This window comes from Gossypium raimondii, chromosome 2 (genome assembly GCF_025698545.1).
Source record: "Gossypium raimondii isolate GPD5lz chromosome 2, ASM2569854v1, whole genome shotgun sequence".
NCBI classification, from domain to species: domain Eukaryota; kingdom Viridiplantae; phylum Streptophyta; class Magnoliopsida; order Malvales; family Malvaceae; genus Gossypium; species Gossypium raimondii.
The window spans coordinates 43013197-43033516 of NC_068566.1; the positions used below are offsets into that span (position 1 = coordinate 43013197).

The 20320-nt window shown below is 34.0% G+C and overlaps 2 protein-coding genes across 5 annotated transcripts; both read left to right on the plus strand.

The window, feature by feature from the left end:
* Positions 1-2348: 2348 nt before the first annotated feature.
* Positions 2349-7591, plus strand: LOC105788934 (zinc finger CCCH domain-containing protein 24). The gene is made up of 14 exons (XM_012616030.2): positions 2349-2963; positions 3352-3444; positions 3539-3868; positions 3958-4030; positions 4200-4332; positions 4404-4557; positions 4707-4787; positions 5044-5166; positions 5328-5501; positions 5593-5727; positions 5970-6065; positions 6189-6506; positions 7051-7094; positions 7189-7591. Exons 1-14 carry the CDS (start codon positions 2427-2429, stop codon positions 7433-7435), a joined length of 2538 nt encoding a protein of 845 aa, XP_012471484.1. The 5' UTR covers positions 2349-2426; the 3' UTR covers positions 7436-7591.
* A 7773-nt stretch (positions 7592-15364) lies between these two features.
* Positions 15365-19262, plus strand: LOC105788935 (hypothetical protein). Of its 4 annotated transcripts, none has more exons than XR_008193746.1 (9): positions 15365-15633; positions 16286-16774; positions 16866-17028; positions 17169-17463; positions 17813-17885; positions 17967-18057; positions 18218-18315; positions 18440-18519; positions 18757-18826. XR_008193746.1 is itself a non-coding variant. In XM_052627562.1 (9 exons), the coding sequence occupies exons 2-9, from the start codon at positions 15810-15812 to the stop codon at positions 19015-19017; spliced, it is 1455 nt and encodes a 484-aa protein (XP_052483522.1). In that variant the 5' UTR covers positions 15369-15633; positions 15743-15809; the 3' UTR covers positions 19018-19262. The 4 variants fall into 4 exon arrangements, 3 of the variants coding, with proteins under 3 accessions (XP_052483522.1, XP_012471485.1, XP_012471486.1); XM_052627562.1 differs by lacking the exon at positions 18218-18315 and adding an exon at positions 15743-15812 and having other exon boundaries at positions 15369-15633; positions 18757-19262; XM_012616031.2 differs by lacking the exon at positions 18218-18315 and having other exon boundaries at positions 15370-15633; positions 18757-19262.
* Positions 19263-20320: the final 1058 nt, after the last annotated feature.

A 20320-nucleotide genomic window follows, 5' to 3' on the forward strand; every position in this document is an offset into this window, starting at 1 on the left:
TATTATAAATTTAATATACACAATTGACTCACGCATCGCATGGGAATACAAATTAGTATCATATATCTATAATATATATAAAAGCACGAGTTTGAATAAACATTTGAATCAACGAGAACACTCTTTAATGTTCATTTAATTGCTAAACAAATATTAAATAAATAAACCTTTTAAATAATAGAGTTTTTATTCATTTGAACTATGCAGTTATGAATAATAGATAAAATCTTCTATTAACAATAATAGATAAAATCATATGATTTTTTTATAGAATAGAGTTTATATTGGTTTGGACTATAAAATTGAGGATATTAATTATTAATAATATATATTATTTTAAATAAATTATCATTTAATTAATGTTACAGATATATCTTGGTTAAAATTAAGATTTATCATTATAAATAGCATTCAACATATGGAGATTATTAGTATTAGTACGTTTGAATTGTCTAGAAAATAACGGAATATTAAAGTGGTGACTTTTCTAAGATAAAACTTCTAAGTCATAGTCAAATGATAATAACATCGGAAAGTGATGAAAGATCATTTTAATTAATGCCAAGATAAAAATTATAATATTCATTTATCATCATTGCACATTTATTTAATTCGTAATACATGTTATACTAAATTTATTTTAAATTCACCCCTACTTTCCCTTATCATTGTCTAATGTAAATGTTCTGATTAATTTTAATTTATATTATTTTTAATTTAGTATTGTAATTATAATTTGTAATTCGAAGCAATTAATTGCACCGAAGTCCAATGCTTTAATATTGATTGAAGATAATTAGATCTATTCATGAGTTGGGCTCGGTAAAAAAATGAGTAGGTCTAGATGATGATAGATTGAAGAATAAAAAGATCAATATGAAAGACGATGATAGTTATATTGTAACAATATTTTAAATTGACATGTTTAATTTAATATACTTTTAAGTATTAATAATTTTGTTGATTGAGTTTGTGTCACAAGTTAACTCGACACTAACTCAAGTGATCATCAACGCAAGATTGATGACAACACCATGATAAATAACTATAGTGCAATTGGTATTATTAATATGATGTATTAACGTGTTTAAATTTTATTTTACTCACAATTTAATTTATTAATTAGTTTCAAACCACACATTTCATTATTTATTATATATTATTTTAAACTAACCTCTGTGTTTTAAATACTAGTTTCCACAAGCGTAGGCATGTGATAGACTTTGTAATTCTTAAATAAAATTAGAAATTCTATCACGTGTATGCGTGTGAAACCATGATTTAGAACATAGATGCGTGTTTATATATAATATACAATAAATAATGAAATGAATGGTTTAAAATTAATTAATCATAATAACACATGAAATAATATGTACGGTAATAAAATGTATGAAATAATATGTATGGTAATAAAATGTACAAAAACATTAGATTAAATAGTGAGTATATATACAACTGATGGAAAGATAATAAAGCATGTATGATAAAATAAAAATACATTAAAAAATATATATAAAAAAGTTTGGTTGATTGGTATAAATTTAAGATTTAATTAATCTAATTAGCCCTACTTGAGTTGGGACCCAGTTGATGGATCAAAACTGGGACTTGTGGGTGCTGCTGATCGAGGAAAAACATAGTCATACAACTAGTAGATGTGTCATTGAATTTGAATAAATAGAAGCACGCGCATAATGGAAAGGAAAATGAGATGTTTAAATTTAGTGAAAAAAGTGGCACCTCTCAAGAGTTGCAATTGAGAGTTCATAATATAATTTTCGGGGTAGCAAGGGAGACCATCGGATGAGATGATGGGGAATCATTTGCATGATTCGGTTGAGTTGAAGCCGACAATGAAATAGTTGGTTTGTGACCTTGAAAGGATCCCTGAGAAAACTCTTATGGAGGGTGATTCTTGATTTGTCGAGGAGCGTATAGTTGTTGAGGATGCTTAGAATGATGAGTAAATTAGTAGAATTAAGGTTATTACATCAATTGCTGCGGTGAAGATGGGAGGTTCGTGTCCGACATATTTCGAGGATCAAAATGGGGTTGTGGATCATATAGCCAAATGTGCTAATACAAAGGACTCTTTGCTCATTTTATTTATAGTTCTACCGGTTTCGATTAGAGATTTGTTGATTGAAGATTGTAATAGATTTAAATTCTTCTAATTTATAAATTGATTATTATAATTGCCTCTTTAAAAAAAAAATCTAAATTCAATATAAAAAATATATCATTTACAACATTCTCATTTTCGTGATTAAAATTTTTATTATCATCTAAAAAACCCACAAAATAAAGAAGTTAACTTTTATTTACCTATAACCATTTATTTGGGCATACATAAAATCACGTTTGTCACTTTAGAAAAACTGAAACTGAACTGAACTAAACCTAGTAGTACTCCGATAACTCCCATGGCGGCTTCACCAAATAACCAACTTTCTGAAACTAAAACCCTAGACTCCGCCGCCCAAACCAACGGCCAAGATTCACCCCAACCTAGTTGCGAATCAATCCCGCCGTCCGATCCCCAATCAACGGCCGACACCAACCCCGGAGAGAAGCGCAAGCGGGACGACGATGACCCGACCCAGAACTCGTCTCCCCACCCTCTATGGAAAACCACCCTTTGCTCTTACTTCAGGCGTCAAGATGGGTCCTGCACTCATGGCAGCACTTGCAAGTACGCGCACGGCGAGGAGGAGCTCCGACCACGTCTGGATAACACGTGGGACCCGACCTCAGAGCGAGCGAAGAAGGCGATGAAAGGGGAGAATGGGGAGAAGGTGGCAGCGAAGGAAGAGGAGGAGCAGGAGGTTATGATGACGGAGATGGTTATGGATGGCGGGGAGGATGGTGAAGAGTGTGGGGACCCTCAATTGAGTAAATGCTTGGTGCATTTGCCAAGGAAATGGCATGGGGATAATTTGAGGAAGTTTCTTAGTGAACAAGTAAGGGTGTTTTATTAATTTTGAAGTCTTCATATCAACGGTTTTGAAGTTTCTTGGATATTTTACACAGTTAATTTAATGTTAATTTTCACGTAGATCTATTATTAACAAATTAAGTCCTGTATGTTAATTTTGAGTAATTCTCATGAAAAGTTAGCTCCAAATATATTTGTCACTCTGTTTAGAAAGTAAGTCATGAATGCATGTTAAGGCAATTTTTACATTAAAATAATTTACCAAAGTTGGACAGGTGATCTAGTTTGTTGATAGTTAAAGTTCAATCATGACTGACATAATTTGATAAATTCCATGAATTGCAACAGAATGTAACCCGAAGTTTTTTTTGTTTTTGGTTTTGTGTTTCATATGAATTGTTTTCTTCTTCTAGGGAATTACTTTTAAATCTGCAAAGAAAAAGAAAGGCATGGTGGTTGGTTTTGTGAGTTTTGAAAATGCAGAACAATTGAAAAGTGCAGTTGAGGTATATCTCATGTTTCAGTTATATAGAAACCCAATGATCCATAAACATGTTGTAAGTTTCTGACTGGCATAATAAATTTTGTTCAATTTGAAAGGAATTGGAAGGGAAATCTTTTGGCAACAAGAATTTGAAGGTTGCAAACGTCATTCCTCGACCATTTGAGAGGAAAGTGAAATCAGCAATGGCTGCGACTCTGAGCTCTCAACAGACTATTGATGATGCATCGATCAAGGAGAATGCAGGTGTCTCTATCGCTTCAAACGAGGTACAAGATGGTGCTACAAATTGTGATGGTTCTGCACTTGATGATTCCACCTCAAAGGCAAAATGTGCACGTGATGCAGTCACTCCCCTTGCTCATATGCCTTATGGTGATCAATTGGAGCATAAGAAGAATTCTGTCATGCAGATGCTCAAAAAACTTGTTAGAAACGCTTTTCTTCTGCTCTGTTTTTGCTAGGATGATTTTCGTTATTAATTATATCAGACTCACTGTCCTTTATTATTTGGCAGACGAGAAATGCACGTAAAGCATGTCCTAACGGTGTTTCACTTCCTCAGTGGGTTCTTCAGTCTAGGGAAAGAGGTATGTTTCACATTTACTCATTAAAAACTGATCCTCTCATTGAGCTTATATGTTGATTATAATAATTTTAATTTGCAGTTCAACAAGTACTCCATCAGTTCTTCTTTAAATCAGAATGAATGGTAGGGTCACTAATGGCTGTGCTTGTCTTTAATCTTGATTTGTATAGGCGGTCTTCCATGTGAAGTAGAAGGTATAATTGAATCACCAGTTGTAAATGGATACCGTAATAAGTGTGAGTTTTCTGTTGGATATTCTCAACAGGGAAAACCAACTGTGGGGTTCATGCTTGGGAATTTTAGGTAATACTTCTAACCTGCTTGGGAACCTCTTTTTAGCTGGAATTTGCCTCTAAAGACAATAATCCTTTCAGGGAGGGTGTGACGGCTGTTGAAGAACCTGTGGACTGCCCAAATGTTTCTAAAATTGCTTGCAGATATGCTTCAATCTTTCAGGAGTTTTTGCAACATTTAAGCTTCCCAATTTGGAACAGATTTAAAAATACAGGATTTTGGCGTCAGTTAACGGTATGTTTTTTCTTGAGCAATGGCTTTGAGCATAACAAATTTACCAAACTAGTACTAGTACTATTGCTGCCTTTAGTTCTGCTGCACTAAATCAAATTGGTGGTAAAGTCTGTTTAATTATATGTTCAAATTCTATTTCAATTTACAAGGTCCGGGAAGGAAGATCAGCTGGGAAGGTTGCAGATGAAAATTTTGAGGCCAATATTTCAGAGGTCATGCTCATTGTTCAGGTCTGTGTCTATTCCAAAAGCTCAATTCTCATCTTTCAGGTTACTTTTGTAGCTATATCTTGTTATTAAGATGCATGGGAATGCTCTGGTTAAGAATGAAGGAGAAAATACTTAAGCCTCAAGTTGTTATAATCTTTTCAGTTGGGTGGGTAGACTAAGTTTTCATCATGGATGAAGTTAAAATGACCAATATACTACCTTAGACAAACATATACTACATATCTGCTAACTTGTTTGTTATGTACTGATTGCTTAGGTTTGCTCAGTTGGGCTTGATGAGGCACAAGTAACCAATGAGTTTGAGAGGCTCGCTCAAGCATTTGCAGCAGGTGCTGCCGCAAATTCTCCTCCTCTGCCTTTAAATGTTTTTGTTGTTCAGGTACTAGTTCCATTGTAATTCTTTTGTATTCTGCAGAATTTTATAATTTGCATCCAGTCATAATTCTTTTCTCTACCATTGTAATCGCGTGATCTAAGCCAGGTAGCATATGTTGTCTCCTCATCTAATGGCTCTTCCTTGTGGTCATTGTTTTCGTCCAGGATCATCAAGGAATATCAAACGTGGCACCAACTGATGCTCCATTGCGTTCAATACCCATCCCGAAGACGGAAAGCAGCCTTCAGCCTGAGACAGCCAATAACATCATAGAAGCTAGAATTCATGATTGTATAAGCAACCTTCGGTTTTCAATATCTCCAACAGCATTTTTTCAGGTTAGGACCTTGTGCCTGAGTTCCTTTCTTTTCTGGTTGAAACGTTTTTGGTGGTAAATCTGGATAATTTGCAACTGCAACTCTATTGCAGGTCAATACTCTTGCTGCTGAGAAATTATACTCACTTGCTGGTGAGTGGGCTGGTTTGGGTCCTGATACCTTACTGTTTGATATATGCTGTGGGACCGGGACGATTGGACTCACGTTAGCGCATCGTGTTGGTATGGTAATACCACTATCCAATTCCCTCCCTTCATCATGCACGATTGAGACTCTACATCCCTGAATACATGACATAGATTGAGCTCCATGTTGGATAATAATTGAAAAGAGTTACTATGCTGAGGCTTGTTGATGTTGTTCTTGTGAAGTATTAAACTAGTTGATTATGATTTCAGTTAAACTGTATATACATAGCAGATTCTCCCTTTTTAATAGCTGAACTTGTCTCGGCATTAAAATCTGCAGGTTATTGGCATTGAAATGAATGCTTCTGCAGTTCAAGATGCGTATAAGAATGCTGAGATTAATGGGATAAAAAATTGTAGATTCATATGTTCAAAGGTTTGATTTTCCTGCTTGCCTCCTTGCTTGATTTAATTAGTTTGAGAGAAAAGGGGGGAGTATAGTTGTCGAACTGCATTTCTTTATTTCGTTATTTATTTATGTGCTCTCTATGAGGAACAGGCTGAGGATGTAATAGAGTCTCTGTTGAAAGAGTACCTCAATGTTTCTGAAAAACAAGGTCAACTTTCAAGTGCCTTAGAAAGTAGTGAGAAAAGAATATTAACCGGTGAAGAGAAAGATACATTCACAACCAATGCACGTAATGATGGAGAGAGCTCGTGCCAAGAGCCTGAAAAATGTTCTTCAGAAAATGATGGAAAAGAGATCCAAAATCAACTTCAGGAAAGTTCCACATCCAAAGATGGAAATTCTTCGGTGCCACAATTCAAAAATGTTGTTGCTATTGTTGATCCTCCACGTATGGGACTTCATCCCACTGTAAGTATTTGTACTCTTGATATACCAGCAGTTGTATTTGTTCCAATTCCTTTAAGCTCTATGATTATGACATGTATTTCATTATTGCCTTGTTAAATTTGATCCCTGTCAAGTAGCAGTTATTTTGAAGATTCTGGATCCACGCTGAATTCTCTCTAAAATTAGATTGCTTCACTGTTTTCAGAACCAGACCGGTCCATCCAGTTGGACCAGGAATTAGCTTGGGTACTGGTCCGGAGCAAGGGGTTGGACCAGTTGACCCACGAACTGGTTGAACCAGCAGTTGAACCCTTTTTTTCTTTTTTTAATATTTATGGTTTTTAATAATTTATTCAATTGAACCGGCCAAAGCAGTCGGATTGAGAATTGGTGGTTTGACCTGTTTGACAACAGGTCCAGTTTGAAAACCTTGGATGGCTTTAGTATTAGACACTGTTCTACTATCAGTTAATTTTTGCAAACCTATAGGTTTAAAAAAAAATTAAATGTAAATCTATCTCATCTTGTAATCTTGGATCTCATTTATTGTTTTCTGAAAAATCAGGTGATCAAAGTGTTAAGAACTCATGCTCCATTACGCAGGCTTGTGTAAGTTCTTGTTGTGAGCTTTTTATTTTGTTATTTTGGCTGTTTCATTCCCTCTCTTAGCAAACCTGAATTCGACCCTCATTCTGTTTCGTAGGTATATTTCTTGCAATCCCGAAAGCTTAGTGGCAAATGCCATTGAGCTCTGCACTCCATCTCCCGAGAAAGTTGAGAAAGGGAAGAAAGACAACCGAGGTTGGAGGAACATGAGTAGTGCCGGTTTAGCACGGCACAGAGCCAAGTCTATGCCTATTTCAGAGCCTTTCCAACCTGTAAAAGCCATGGCTGTCGACCTTTTCCCGCATACTCCACACTGTGAAATGGTAATGCTCTTGGAGCGATAGTATGGCCTACACTCAATGGAACATGAATATATTGCAGAAGATTTAGTCGACAGTCTAGCAACATAAATTTTGATGCTCAAAGTTGAATCCTTCATGTTGACTATTGTTTTTAAATTCCATAATGAAATTTCCCTGGCATGGGTGAACTTCCTCTTATTGTTGGTCTCTCTCATATATGCTACTATAAGAATTCTCTTGGTCGACCTTGCTTCAAACATTGAAGTTGAACCCCTTGATTCTGGTAAGTCTCTCTTACTAATATGTGGTTGGTTCAACTTGTTTGTCACGCTAATGGAGTTAGTGGACCTCAAAGAGATAAAGTTAGGACGGACTTGTCTCCACCATGAATAGTAAGATTTCGTGGATGACGGGTCTTGTGGGATATGATAGTGGTGCAGTCGCTTGAGTTTTATTTGCTGAGCCTGCCCTGGCCTTTATTTTTCCATTCCTTCCCTCCCAAGGCAAGTCCCATCCCACCATTTTCATACGTTTATATCTTTATGCAGTAGTTCCTTCTGTCTGTTTATTCTTTTGTTTCATATAATTTTACCCTAAACAGTTATTGGAAAAAAAAAAAAGCCATATCTCATCGAAGTCATATATATAGAGTTATAGACTAACTGGTTTTCTCTGCACTTCTTCATGGTTCATATCTTCTTTTCTAACACTTTTGATGTGTGTTTGTATATATTATATTGATTAGATTATAGTTTTGGTCTCTCTACTATGTTTAAATGTTTAAATTTGAGGTTAGTCTATTTATTTTTATAATGTCATTAGTTAGTTTAAATAATTAACACGGTTAACTATTCTAGTTAAAATATTATCATGAATTTTTCTTAAAAACACTCATTTTAACCAATGATTTTTAAATTCAGATTGGTGGTCGAATTGGTCTAGCCACTGGTTTGACTAGTCTAATAGGTTTGATTAAAAATTTAAAAAATTAAAAAAACTCGGTTCAATCACCAGTTTAATTGGTTTGTATTGGTTCTTGATCTAATGGTTTAAATCGACTCTTCGGACCAGTATCTTAGTTAGTTTTTCGTCCGATCAGCCAGTCTAGTTCAAACAACAATGATTTTAACTCATTGAGCTGTGGAAGGGTTGTTTTAAATATAAAAAATTCACCCTAGCATTTTAATTGGAATAGTTAACTTTGTTAACTATTTGGATTAATTAACTAGGAATCCAATTATAGGGATCAATGTCATAATTTGACCTATAATATATGCCCTTGTTTTCTTTATTGACAAATATCTTGCATCTAGTCCTAAATCCTAATGATAGTATTAGTGGGGGATGTCCCTTTTTCTCAACTCTTGTATGCATACATGTATATTATTTTCTTTCAACCATTATGGCACTTAGCTGCCTTGAAAGTCTTGTTGGGGGTCCCTCCATTTTCCCTTTCCCACCTCTGGACATTTATTATATATTCTTTTAATTGCCCACCTCAGTTTTTTTAATCCAAATTATTCCCTCCACCCCTCCATGTTTGGAACATTCTTACATGACTGCACTCTTCCACCAAATTATTTTAAAAAAATACAGATTCTGACATCATTTTATGGTAATAAACATTAGTTACTGCTGGAGTTTAAGGTATTAAGCATGAAAAGGTACAAAGTAGTGGGCTGACATCAACCCACATTGAAATTGAAAGAAAAGTAGACATCGACAAAGAAATCCAAGAGATACCAAATTTGACTTGTTAGCCTCAACTGGTGCTTCTTGGAGATGCCAAATTTGCCTTATCTACTTCTGCTAATGTCTAGGTTCATGGATGTCACTCATTTATAATTGCTTTTTGTTTTGTTTTTATCTTTGTCAAGTTTAGTCTTTGTAATTCAGTTGTAACCAATGGAATCGTTACCATAACTTCGGAGAAGGATCAAACTTCTGTAAAATCGATTCAACTGATTAAAAATAGATTAGTTGAATCGAATTTAATTTCATCTAAATGTTTAATTGGTTATAATTTATAAAATGAACTTTTATTTTATTATTTATTTGTGTTAATTAATTTTTCTTATTTTTCTATTTTATTAAAATTAAAAAATATTTTGTAATGGTTGAACCATTTGAATCGAGTTTGGTTCGATTATAAGAACATTGCTCTATGTTATAATTGTATTTTGCAAATTTTAAATTTTTAATAATAATGTAAGTGATTGCATTAAATTGTTTCAATTTATTATTTTCAAAATTCTATATAGTAAACATATTATCATATTATTCGTAAAAGAACAAACACCATTTTAGTTAGTGGTTTCAATAGCTACACTTTGAGTTAGAAGTTGAGTTTCAAAATTCTAAAAATATAATAATTAAAATTAATTAAATTTGATTACTTGGGCATAATATAAGGGTTAATAACAATAAATTATAATTTATTCAGCACATGATTTTAGTATATATAATTGTTTAATATATAATATATTCGCATATTTATAATTTTAATATGTATTAAAAGCATAAACATATAGAAGATCAACAATAAATTCCAAACCGAAATTCACAAAACAGGATGCTGCAGTTGCTGTCAAAACGACGACAAGAAGTGATGGCCAACATTCAAGTTTCATTTTTCAGGCCACTTTGAGTAAATATTTATTAAAAAAAAGTTCTCAAACTTAATTTTAAACCACAGATTTTTATTCCCAGAATCTTGATAGATTGACAGTACCACCTTTCTTTTTCTCTATTGGGTGGAGGAGAATAAAAAAACATTAGCAATTAAAGATAGCATCACTTCTTGATTAACACATGATTCCATAGGTTTTGTACAAAAATGGAAACACATGATTTCATAGGTTTTTCACCAATTTTAATATCTTTTTCAAGTCTATCACGGTAAAAAGATTCCAACCACCAGCTTCTCCTGGATGGGTTAAGATCAACGTGGATGGTTCAGTGTCAAGAAGGCGGCAATAGGTGAGGTGGTGAGAGGCTGGGGCTGTCCTAGAAGGTCTAAAACTAGCATGGGGTCGAGGCTTTAGATAGGTAGAATTACAAGGTTTTTCGGAACGATCTAGCAACAGAAAGTAATATTGATGAAATTAGGATGATACATGATTAGTGCTCCAAGAATTGACAATTTAAGTTTCAGTACATTCGGAGGGATGAGAATGAAGTTGCTGATTAGTTAGTTAAATTATGTGGAGACAAATTAAATCGTTTGGTTATTCTTAATGATCCACCACATTTAGTGAAAGGTCTCCTCTCCACCAAATAATAATGAAAGATGGTAGACATGACCTAATTTGTTTTTATACCAAAAAAAATATCATTTTCAAAATTATGTTTATTGAAAAATTATTTTTCAGATTCAGAGAAAATATATATTTTTTGAAATATTTTGAAATTTGTAAATGTCAAGTTTAATATAAAAATTTGATTGCAAAACGTTTATATATCTTTTATTATCATTATATATATTTAAAGTATATTTAATTTTGGGATAATAGCAAAAATTACCCCTGAACTTTACCAAATCTTTCATTGTGATAGTTATACTTTTCAATTGTCTTATGTGATACTTTTTGTTCCATCAATTGTCGAATGTGATACTCCGATCTAGCACCGTTAATTTAAGACATAGATGGACACAGGACCCACTAAAAGAGTGCCGTGTGGCGGCATTGTGGACCATACTGCAAAAGCAAAATAATCAACAAAGGACTTTGATAAAAAAATCCCCTCTTCTATTCTCTTTGAAGATTGATTGTTTTTATTGAGCTTATTGTTTGAATTTTGATTGGGTTTTTATGATGGGTTAGGTGAGGTTTTGACACGATTGGGGCTAGAAGATGGAATCGGGTAATGGGTTGGGGGACGATGGTGGTGGGTATGGGAATGGAGTGGTGCTTTGAGGTTGTGTCGTTAGTGTAATGGTGGTGGGCAGTGTAAGTTGTAGTATTTAGGGTTAAAGACGGTGTGGGAGTCAAGAGAAGGGATTGGATGTTTTAAAGGGATGTGATTGGTGCATTTAGAGAGGGGCCGAGAGTGAAAATTGGTGTTGCTGGGAGGAGGAGATGGTGACCAGTGGAGGTGTGGGAGATTAGGAGAGTCGTAAGGTTGATGGTGATCCAAATAATGGAGAAGGCAAAGAGGCAAAAGACAGGGGGAGGAAGACTCTGTTGGTGCCAGTGATCGAAGTAAGTCATTGGAAGTCTGGTCGACAGCCGCGGCGGCCAAAAGGGAGTTCGTTTCAATTTAATTTATTTATTTTTAAAAATGATTTTGACCTTAAAAATGAAATGGATAATTTCTAACAAGTCCCTATGGTCAGCACGTATAATTTTTTGCTGTGGCCCACAAGGCCATGTGGCATTGTAACAGTGGGCCACATTTCAATTATTGTCATAACTTAACATCGGAAAAATAGTATAGATACCAAATTGGATAAATTGAAAGTACAACTACCATTTGAATGCCCCTTAAATTTTAATTTAGTCCTTGAAATCGAAATAGCTATATTCTTCAATTTTAAGTCTCGGTTTTAAAATCGATCTCAATTACATCCTTTAGGAACCCTCTACTATTCATTACTACTAAAATTTCACATAAAATTTACATTTTATTCACTTTAAATTTTTGAACAAAATTAACAATTAAACATATAATCTAGTTTTTTTCATATCTAAGCTTAAAATTTATCGATTTAACACCAAATTCTCAAGAAACCAACAATGACAAGTTTAAAAATTTTAACAGTTTTACAAGTTGATATACAGACTAACTAAATTAAGCTCTTATAACCTAAAAATATAAGAAAAGCTTACCAATTAGGGACCAATTGCTCAAAAATGATTTTCCTTTTGAGTTTTTACGTTTGTTTCGATGAAGATAGGAAGAAGAAGAAGAAGAGTAAAATTCCACTAAGTTTTTACTTATATACTTTAATTAAGCATTTAATTACTTAATTATTTTAATTAAACTTTAATTAATTAAACATAATCATCATTAATCAAAACGAGTGGATTCTTACATCACAATCCACTAAGTCATAAAATAAAATGATTTAATTATCATTTGGGACCTTCAATTAATTGTAGTTTAAGTCCCTAAGTCTTTGACCAAATAAAAACTTATAGTGATAAGACTTACAATTTAATCCCTATACCTTAATTAAGCAATTAATAAACAAAATTGATGGGTCAAACTTTAATAAACTTTTATACCAACCCCGTAAATATTTTATGGGTCCAGTTTATGAAAATGGGGTTCCAAAACTGTCTTTTCTAGCACCATTGAAAATTGAACTGTTAAAGTGATGCATCTCGAACAAAACTTTATTGCTTCAGCCTTATGTGAACCGTACACGTGAGCCCTAAAAGATTTTATTGGTTGCCTTAAAACACTAATATGATTAGTTGTAGTTACCCCAAACCCTAATATGATTGGTTGGCCCTAATAGCTACATTAAGGTCAGCATGGGATACCAACTTTAAAACCGACACCTCTAGGTGCTGACTTCCACAATGGTATAAAAATAGAAGCCGACTCCTAGAGGTGCCAACTTTGAAGTTGGTACCCCAAGTTGCCGACATCATATATTTCACTAATTAAATGTTATACCCAACTATTTTCCTAAATATTTGTTTAAAGAAGTATATTTGGTAAAAAAAGCTTGAATCAAAAGTATTTTTTTAATTTCTTGTTTCATGTAATGAATATTTTATTAAGTGGATGTCTATCAAGATCTAGATAAGTTTTTATGAACTTTAAATTCTAGTAGTTATTAAAAGTAGAGTTCTATTTCATTTATATTTTCTATGTTTATAAATATAGACTTTGGAGAAGCATTGTGAATTACTTCTATTGATCAATGAAATACGCTCTCTCTTTTGCTTTCCTATCTCATCTTTTATTTTATGACATTTCACAAATTATCAATAAAGAGATATATAGACGCGGTCGCTTATTGTCATATGGAATTTTCTTTAAATGAATTTAAGGTTTTAGGTAATGAATATTGTATAGTTTAGATATCATTTCGACAAAAGAAAAATTAAATATCTAATTTGAGAAAATGTTATAGTTTAAATAACAATTTGTTTCTTCAAAAAAAAATCCAATTTGTTATTTGAACTTATTTAAAAGAAAAAATATTATAAATATCAAAATCGGCTGAGTTGAGGCTTTGAATTTTGAGTATTGGAGCTCAAGTTCCATCTATATTTTAAACAAGTTTAATATTTTTATCCAAATCTATTTTTTAAGTCTAATATTTTTGTCCAATCCTTCTCATATTTCGGACAAACTTTGAGGCTAAAATGAATAACCAGACACTTAAATAGATCTAATCATAATTTAGTTTGCCAAGATTTCAATATTTGATTTATCTTTTGTTACCAATTTGTTATAAGTAAGAATAATCATGATTATGTTCATTGACCTTAGTTCAATCGACATAATTGTTGTTGCAATAATTCAAGCTAAGCTAAACATTCTTTTGTTGATTTAAGGGATAATGAGGATTATGGGTGAAAATAAGCATTTAAAAAAAATAAAAAACCAACACTTTTTGTTTTGGTTATGCATAAAGATGTTTTCCTTTCAATACGAGTTCGAGTACGTTGAAGTGCGTTTTCTCCAATTCTTATGTTGGTTGCGATCGGCTAATATCACCCCTTTCGTTTTTTTAGCTTTTAGTCTTCGGAATTGGGGTGGTTTCCTTTTCTTTTTCTTTTTTTAGGCTTGTTTTCTCGCCGGCAAGCCACCGATCTCCTTATAAGGTGCTGCCACTAGGTTTTCTCATTGGCTGAAGTTTCATTGGTTTTTGGGTTCCGTCACATCGCACACCTTCATTTGGTAGTTGACTCCTCTTTATGGTCAGTGGATCTTTTCCATCGCTGCTTCTCGATTAGCTTTTTTGTTGACCGACAACTTCTTTTTTGTGAGGGGAGGGGGTGACCGTAACATGGTCTCTTAATGGAGGCATTCATGCCGACAACGGGTGCAACTGCCTTGCTTCTTGCATTTCCAGTTACCTGTGATGATCCCTTTTTCTCCCCCTTTGATGACGGGATGACTCTGATTTTTTTTTAAATTGTTGGTTAGGACACACTTTCATGGATGAGTACTGCAATTATGAGTAATTACTTTTTCCAAGTTAAAATCATCACTCCCTCCCACTTTCATTCTTAGGTTTAGGATTAATTACATTAAATATCCCTAAACTCTGAGTCAATCCTAAATCGACCTCTAAATTTTATAGCCCTTCAATCGAATCCTAGAACTAAAATACTATCAGCTTGAATCTAATGTGATTCCTTTTTGTATAAATTAATACATATTTTTACATAAAGTTGACATTTAATACCAAAGCTTACAAATAAATTGACAGGACTTGATTGGGATAATGTTTTAGTTTAAAGATTTAATTGTAATGTACTACCTGTCCCTATAGTTGGTTTATTTTAAGATTTAGTCTCTATAATTAAAAAATTAGAAATTAAATCTTCCTACCTTTTCAATTTAAAATGCTCATCCAATAATTAACATTATAATTTTGTTTGTCAAAATATTTCAATCTAGTATGTTAATTTTCTGTCAACCGCATACCGTATCATATAAAGTTAGCGCAATCAACATGTCATATTAATGAACTTTGATAGAAAATATTAACGGCTAAAACTTTTACATTGAAAAAGGTAAGATAAATTAATTTTTATTTTTAAAATATAGGGACTAAATTTCAAACTTTATCAAAACACAGGGACTAACAATACATTTTAACCTAAAATTTAACTTTTGGATTGTTACGAATAACAAAAAGCTAAAATGAATAAGTTAAAACATCTACTGATGCTGTGGACCGTAGTTTGGCAAGAAGAGTGTCAATATAAGTAGGCCATATTTTATTCTTCACTTACATATATATATATATATATATATATATATATGTGAATGAAGTTTTTAGATTTCACGAGGAAGATTAATTATCGACAAATATTCTATAAAAATGTAATATTAAATTAATTCGAAAATTTATGAAACTGGTAAATATAATTATTTTTAAAAATATTAATGGCAGAAAAATTATGATACAGTGTATAACTATTCAAGTGGATCCCTCACCTCTCTCTCTGTATATCTTTTGAGCTCTCTGGGATATTTCTTTGATTTTGTTGATGAAAAAGATTGGGTCAGAAGAGAAAGCAATGGAGGAGGAACATAGCCTTAAACAGGTATTTTCCAGCTTCTTTGTTTCACCTTTGAATCTACTATTATAATCTAAGTTCCATTTTCTTTTTTAGTGTTTTGGTTGATACTGATAGCTACTGTTTCTGAATTTAGTTTCAAACTTTCATTCCAAAGGTTTTTTTGAGACCTTGCAGAGAAATTTTCATGGCCAACTTCAGTTATGGTTTGATTTTTTTTCTTTTGTTCTTTTCATTTTTGAATTTCATTTTCTTCTTGGGGTTGATCATTGTGCAACTTATGTTACTTGGACTCGGGTTTAAGCTTTCTAAGTTCTTTCCAGAAATTCTTGGAGTTCATATTTCTATATCTGTATGTCGGATATGAGTGTAGTAACCTGAATTTGAACCTGACACATTTGACCATAAATGTCAACAATCCGAATGTGAGACTAACCCGGATCTGGAACTGATCGAAACTCAGCCAATTGCAGCCAGAGGATTCCTCGAACCCCTCCTTGAATTAGAATCTGCTGTACTTTTGTGTGTGTATGTATGTATGTATATTAGAGCTTCTTTCTTGTAAGAAATTTCTTTTGATTGATGCACTTTAAAGAAATAAGGTTAGCTGGTCTTATAGTTACTATCAAGTGCAGTCTTCTTTTTATGTTTCCTTGCATGATGATGATTTGTTTTTCAGGTTGAAGATTCATTAGAAATAACCGAGGAAACAGCTTGTGTTCATAATCGAAGGAGAAGCGGTCTCGTTCTAGAGATACCCTCGAGAACTTTGGAAGAACCCTTTCAAGAATCCGTGGCAATAAAGATTCCCCCAACACCTAGTTTGACTCCCAGGAGAGTGAATTTTTTCTTGACACCTAGTCCGTCCGATGCGAGAATTACGGGATCCTCGGGTCCTTCCTCGTCGAGAGGCAAGTCGTCCTTGAAGAGTCTTTTACCAAAAGTAAGCTTTAAGCATAGAAATCCTAATTCAGACATCGAAAAGGCCGCAAACTTTGAACCCGAATCTTCTTCTAGTTCACAAAGGGAGAAACCCGTCATTGCAAGTACATTGTCGGTTACAAAGATATTTACTCCTCAGATGAAAAGGACATCCTCGATGCCTGTAACTCGTATTGCACATTTGAACTCAGAGTCTGCAATCACTGGAAGCCTAAGTGTTTCTAATGCAAGTTTTGTGATATTTTGTCATGATTTATGTTGAATGAATAGCGTATGAAACTGCATGTATTAATGTGAAGTAGAACTTTTCCTTGCAGAGAAAGGGAAGCATGTGGCAGTTTTCTCGCTCACTTTCACTTCCTCTCAACTGCAAAGAAGGAAACTTAAGGAGAATGGATTCATTTTTTCGTGTGGTTCCCTCAACTCCACGAGTAAAGGATGGAGAAATAAACTCGAATGCTTCGGTGGGACCTGATGCTGGTATCTCTTCATCTTTGTCTATGCATTTAAGCATATGTATACATAAGTTCAAGTTTGCAAACTTGCCTCCGGTCATCATTTTATTGGTACGATAGGTTTTACTTTACTCGTAACTATCGTACCAGCTGATGTCTTAACAGCATCTCGTTATTCAGAAAACAGTGATCTTGATGGTGAGGACATTCCCGAAGAAGAGGCAGTTTGCCGAATTTGTCTGGTTGAACTATGTGAAGGAGGTGAAACGCTTAAGATGGAATGCAGCTGCAGAGGCGAACTCGCTTTGGCCCACAAAGACTGTGCTGTGAAATGGTTTACCATCAAAGGGAACAAGAACTGTGATGTGTGTAACCAAGAGGTCCAGAACCTACCCGTCACTCTTCTACGAATCCAAAGTACTCGACCTCAAAATGTTGGAGCTGGTGTTCCTGGATACAGGTAAATAATCAATTTGTTACCGACTCATTAGCTTTTCTCCTCATCGATGGCCTTATATTCATATACCTCTAGACTCTAGTACATATGTCTCGACCATTGATTGGATCATTCGTTGGAAGTTATTTTCGGTGTTGGTAAAGAGATACAATACACATGAATAATATCACATCTAGTATGTTATGCACTTCTTCATCGTAAATTTTGAAACGAGGAAGGGTGTTTTACGAACTTGCTTCGTCCCTCGCCTGTTCCATTGTTGCAGTGTATTTCTATATTTTCTTATTCTTCTTTATCGTGAGCTCAATAAGTGACAAAGAGGAAAGTAACAATTTCAGTTAGATGTTTGCAGGGTTTGGCATGAGGTCCCTATTCTTGTTTTCCTCAGCATGCTTTCATATTTTTGTTTCCTTGAGCAGCTTCTGGTAGGATAAGCAGTTTCTCATTTGTATATTTCCCCAGTTTCACTACTTTATACTGTCGATATATTATTCGTTCGCCTGCAGATTGTTAAAATGGGCACAGGTGCAATTGCTATATCTCTTCCATTCGCCTGTGTGATAGGCCTCCTTTCATCCATGACTTCATCAACAATGGGTAGGCTCGCAAACATACTTGAGCTATAAGTTACTATTGCCAATGTCCGGTTAACATGTTTTTGTGTCCGTCCACCCGAAACAGAATATGATCACCGCCAATTGATCCAAGTTTTTGTTTATAACACTCTCATTTCATGTTTCACCGTTGTATTTTGTAGGTTAGAAGTTAGATTCTAACTTAACACACATACATGCTTGCACACAATGCTGACACTTGAGGTCAATCAGGAAGCCATAGTAGACTAGGCTGGGAAACGTGGGTATACCATTGACTGTCAAAACTCTGAATTTTATAGGAAGTTCAAAAGTTGATAAGAAATTCCGGTACACTGTTCTCTTAAGATTTTCTGACTTAAAGCTACTCGAATCTTTGTATTCAGCTACACGAAGATTTGTCTGGATTTACGCATCGATTCAATTTGTTTTGGTGGTCATCTTTGCTCATATATTTTATTCGCAGGTAAGTGTCTATCTTGTATTAAAGGACATTCCTCTTTCCGGAATATCAATGAAATGGTTTCCGGAACGTCACCTTTTATGGGTGGCTGCATGAATGAAATGAGTTAAGGTTCGGGTGCAATGCAATGGTGATTAGACCGCATACTCTTGGCTCTAAGCTTCTTGCACCCAAAATGGGACATTCTAAACATGGTTGATTCGTAAAGCCATTTCATTCATAATGTTCTGCGGCATGCAGGTGAAGGTACAAGCAATACTATCAGTTCTCCTTGCAACGTTTTCCGGGTTTGGTGTCACAATGAGTGGGAGTTCCATCATCGTTGAGATCCAACGATGTAGAAGAAGATGGCAGCGGGCTAGGTTAGAGCAGCAACAGCATAGTTCACAAGTGATAACTCGAGCTCCGGTCCAATCCCCTAGAGCTGTTAATTCGCCTCGGACGGATCCTAATAACGTAAACCGGCAAAATACAGAAACTGTTGGGTGGGAGCTCAATTGATCGCAGGTTCTCCAACACTACATTACGAAATTTATCCAGATTTCATTTAGGCCAAAATGGAAAAGGGGTATATAATGAAATACATGGTTGCAATTTTTCTTTGTTTTATTGCGGTTTCTTGTTTCCCAAGGCTGTAAAATGCATTTTTTTAGGGTTTAGATAGTGAAGAAGCAAAGGAAAAATTAGGGTTGAAGTACACTTGTTTAATGGTCGAGAAATTAAATTTGCTGGGGTTAGATGTCTAATTTGGGTTTACATAAGTTTTTTTCCCCTAAATATATTGGGAGGTAAGATAAGATTTGTATGAGATATTATTTACTAATTAAAATTTTAATTTTTAAGATAAAAAAATGAAAATTGCAATATAAAAAAGTAAACCTCAAATTATGTTATTACTCTATACTTCATTATAATAATCTAGTTTGTTAGAATTGATTTTTTTTATGAGGAAAAGACCATTAAACTTTAAACTATATTTATAATATCAAAAAACCAACTAGCCTTATCACTATTAAATACTTCAAGAATTTCCTCCGAAACTGTTGTTAACACATTAACACCTTCCATATTCGCTGAAGCCATTTTAGCAATCCTGTCAGCAACTTGATTAGCTTCCCTCAAGGCATGGCTTACCATCCAATAAAAACCACTCTGTTTTTGCATTACCAATGCAGAGATTGGATTTGAAGATGCTTCCCTTTTTATTGTTTGGACTACCTCAAGATTATCAGTGCGGATCAAAATTTTGTCTCATCCCCTTTCTTTTAAAAGAGTTAGGCCATCCAAAATGCCTCATAACTCGGCATTAGAGACTGAACATTCTCCCAATGAGTGATTGTAACAACCAGATAGTCACGGGTGTTGGAAAATACATTTTTGGGACTCCGTTTTTGTAAATTAGACTCGTAAATATTTATTAAATATTTATGAAGTTAGTTGTGTGGTTAATTAGGTTTTAGTTAGATGAATTTGCATGAATTAAGAGTAATTATGTATAAGGACTAAATTGTATAAAGGGTGAAAGTTAAATTATAGATTAAAGAAAAATTAAAGGGACTAAATAAGCAATTATGCCGTTGCTTATAAATGATGCCGCATAATATAGATATTTATAAAACTTAGGGTCTGTTTGATTGACGGAATTGATTTTCCGGAAAATCATTTCCAACTTTTTCAGCGTTTGATTGGAGGAAAACATTTTTCATTTGGAAAATGAACTCCAAAACAAGGGAAAATGGGTTACATTTTAGGGAAAATGTCTTACCCTTCTAATTTCCGTAAGACATTTTCCGTGCTCTCCTCT

Coding starts and splice junctions, on each gene's coding strand:
- LOC105788935 (XM_012616031.2), top strand. CDS start 15,577: ATGAAAAAGATTGGGTCAGAAGAGAAAGCAATGGAGGAGGAACATAGC. Junction 17,464..17,812: donor GCTGGTGTTCCTGGATACAG/GTAAATAATCAA, acceptor AGATGTTTGCAG/GGTTTGGCATGAGGTCCCTA. Junction 17,886..17,966: donor GTTTCCTTGAGCAGCTTCTG/GTAGGATAAGCA, acceptor GTTCGCCTGCAG/ATTGTTAAAATGGGCACAGG.
- LOC105788934 (XM_012616030.2), top strand. CDS start 2,427: ATGGCGGCTTCACCAAATAACCAACTTTCTGAAACTAAAACCCTAGAC. Junction 4,031..4,199: donor TCTTCAGTCTAGGGAAAGAG/GTATGTTTCACA, acceptor TGATTTGTATAG/GCGGTCTTCCATGTGAAGTA. Junction 5,502..5,592: donor CTCCAACAGCATTTTTTCAG/GTTAGGACCTTG, acceptor ACTCTATTGCAG/GTCAATACTCTTGCTGCTGA.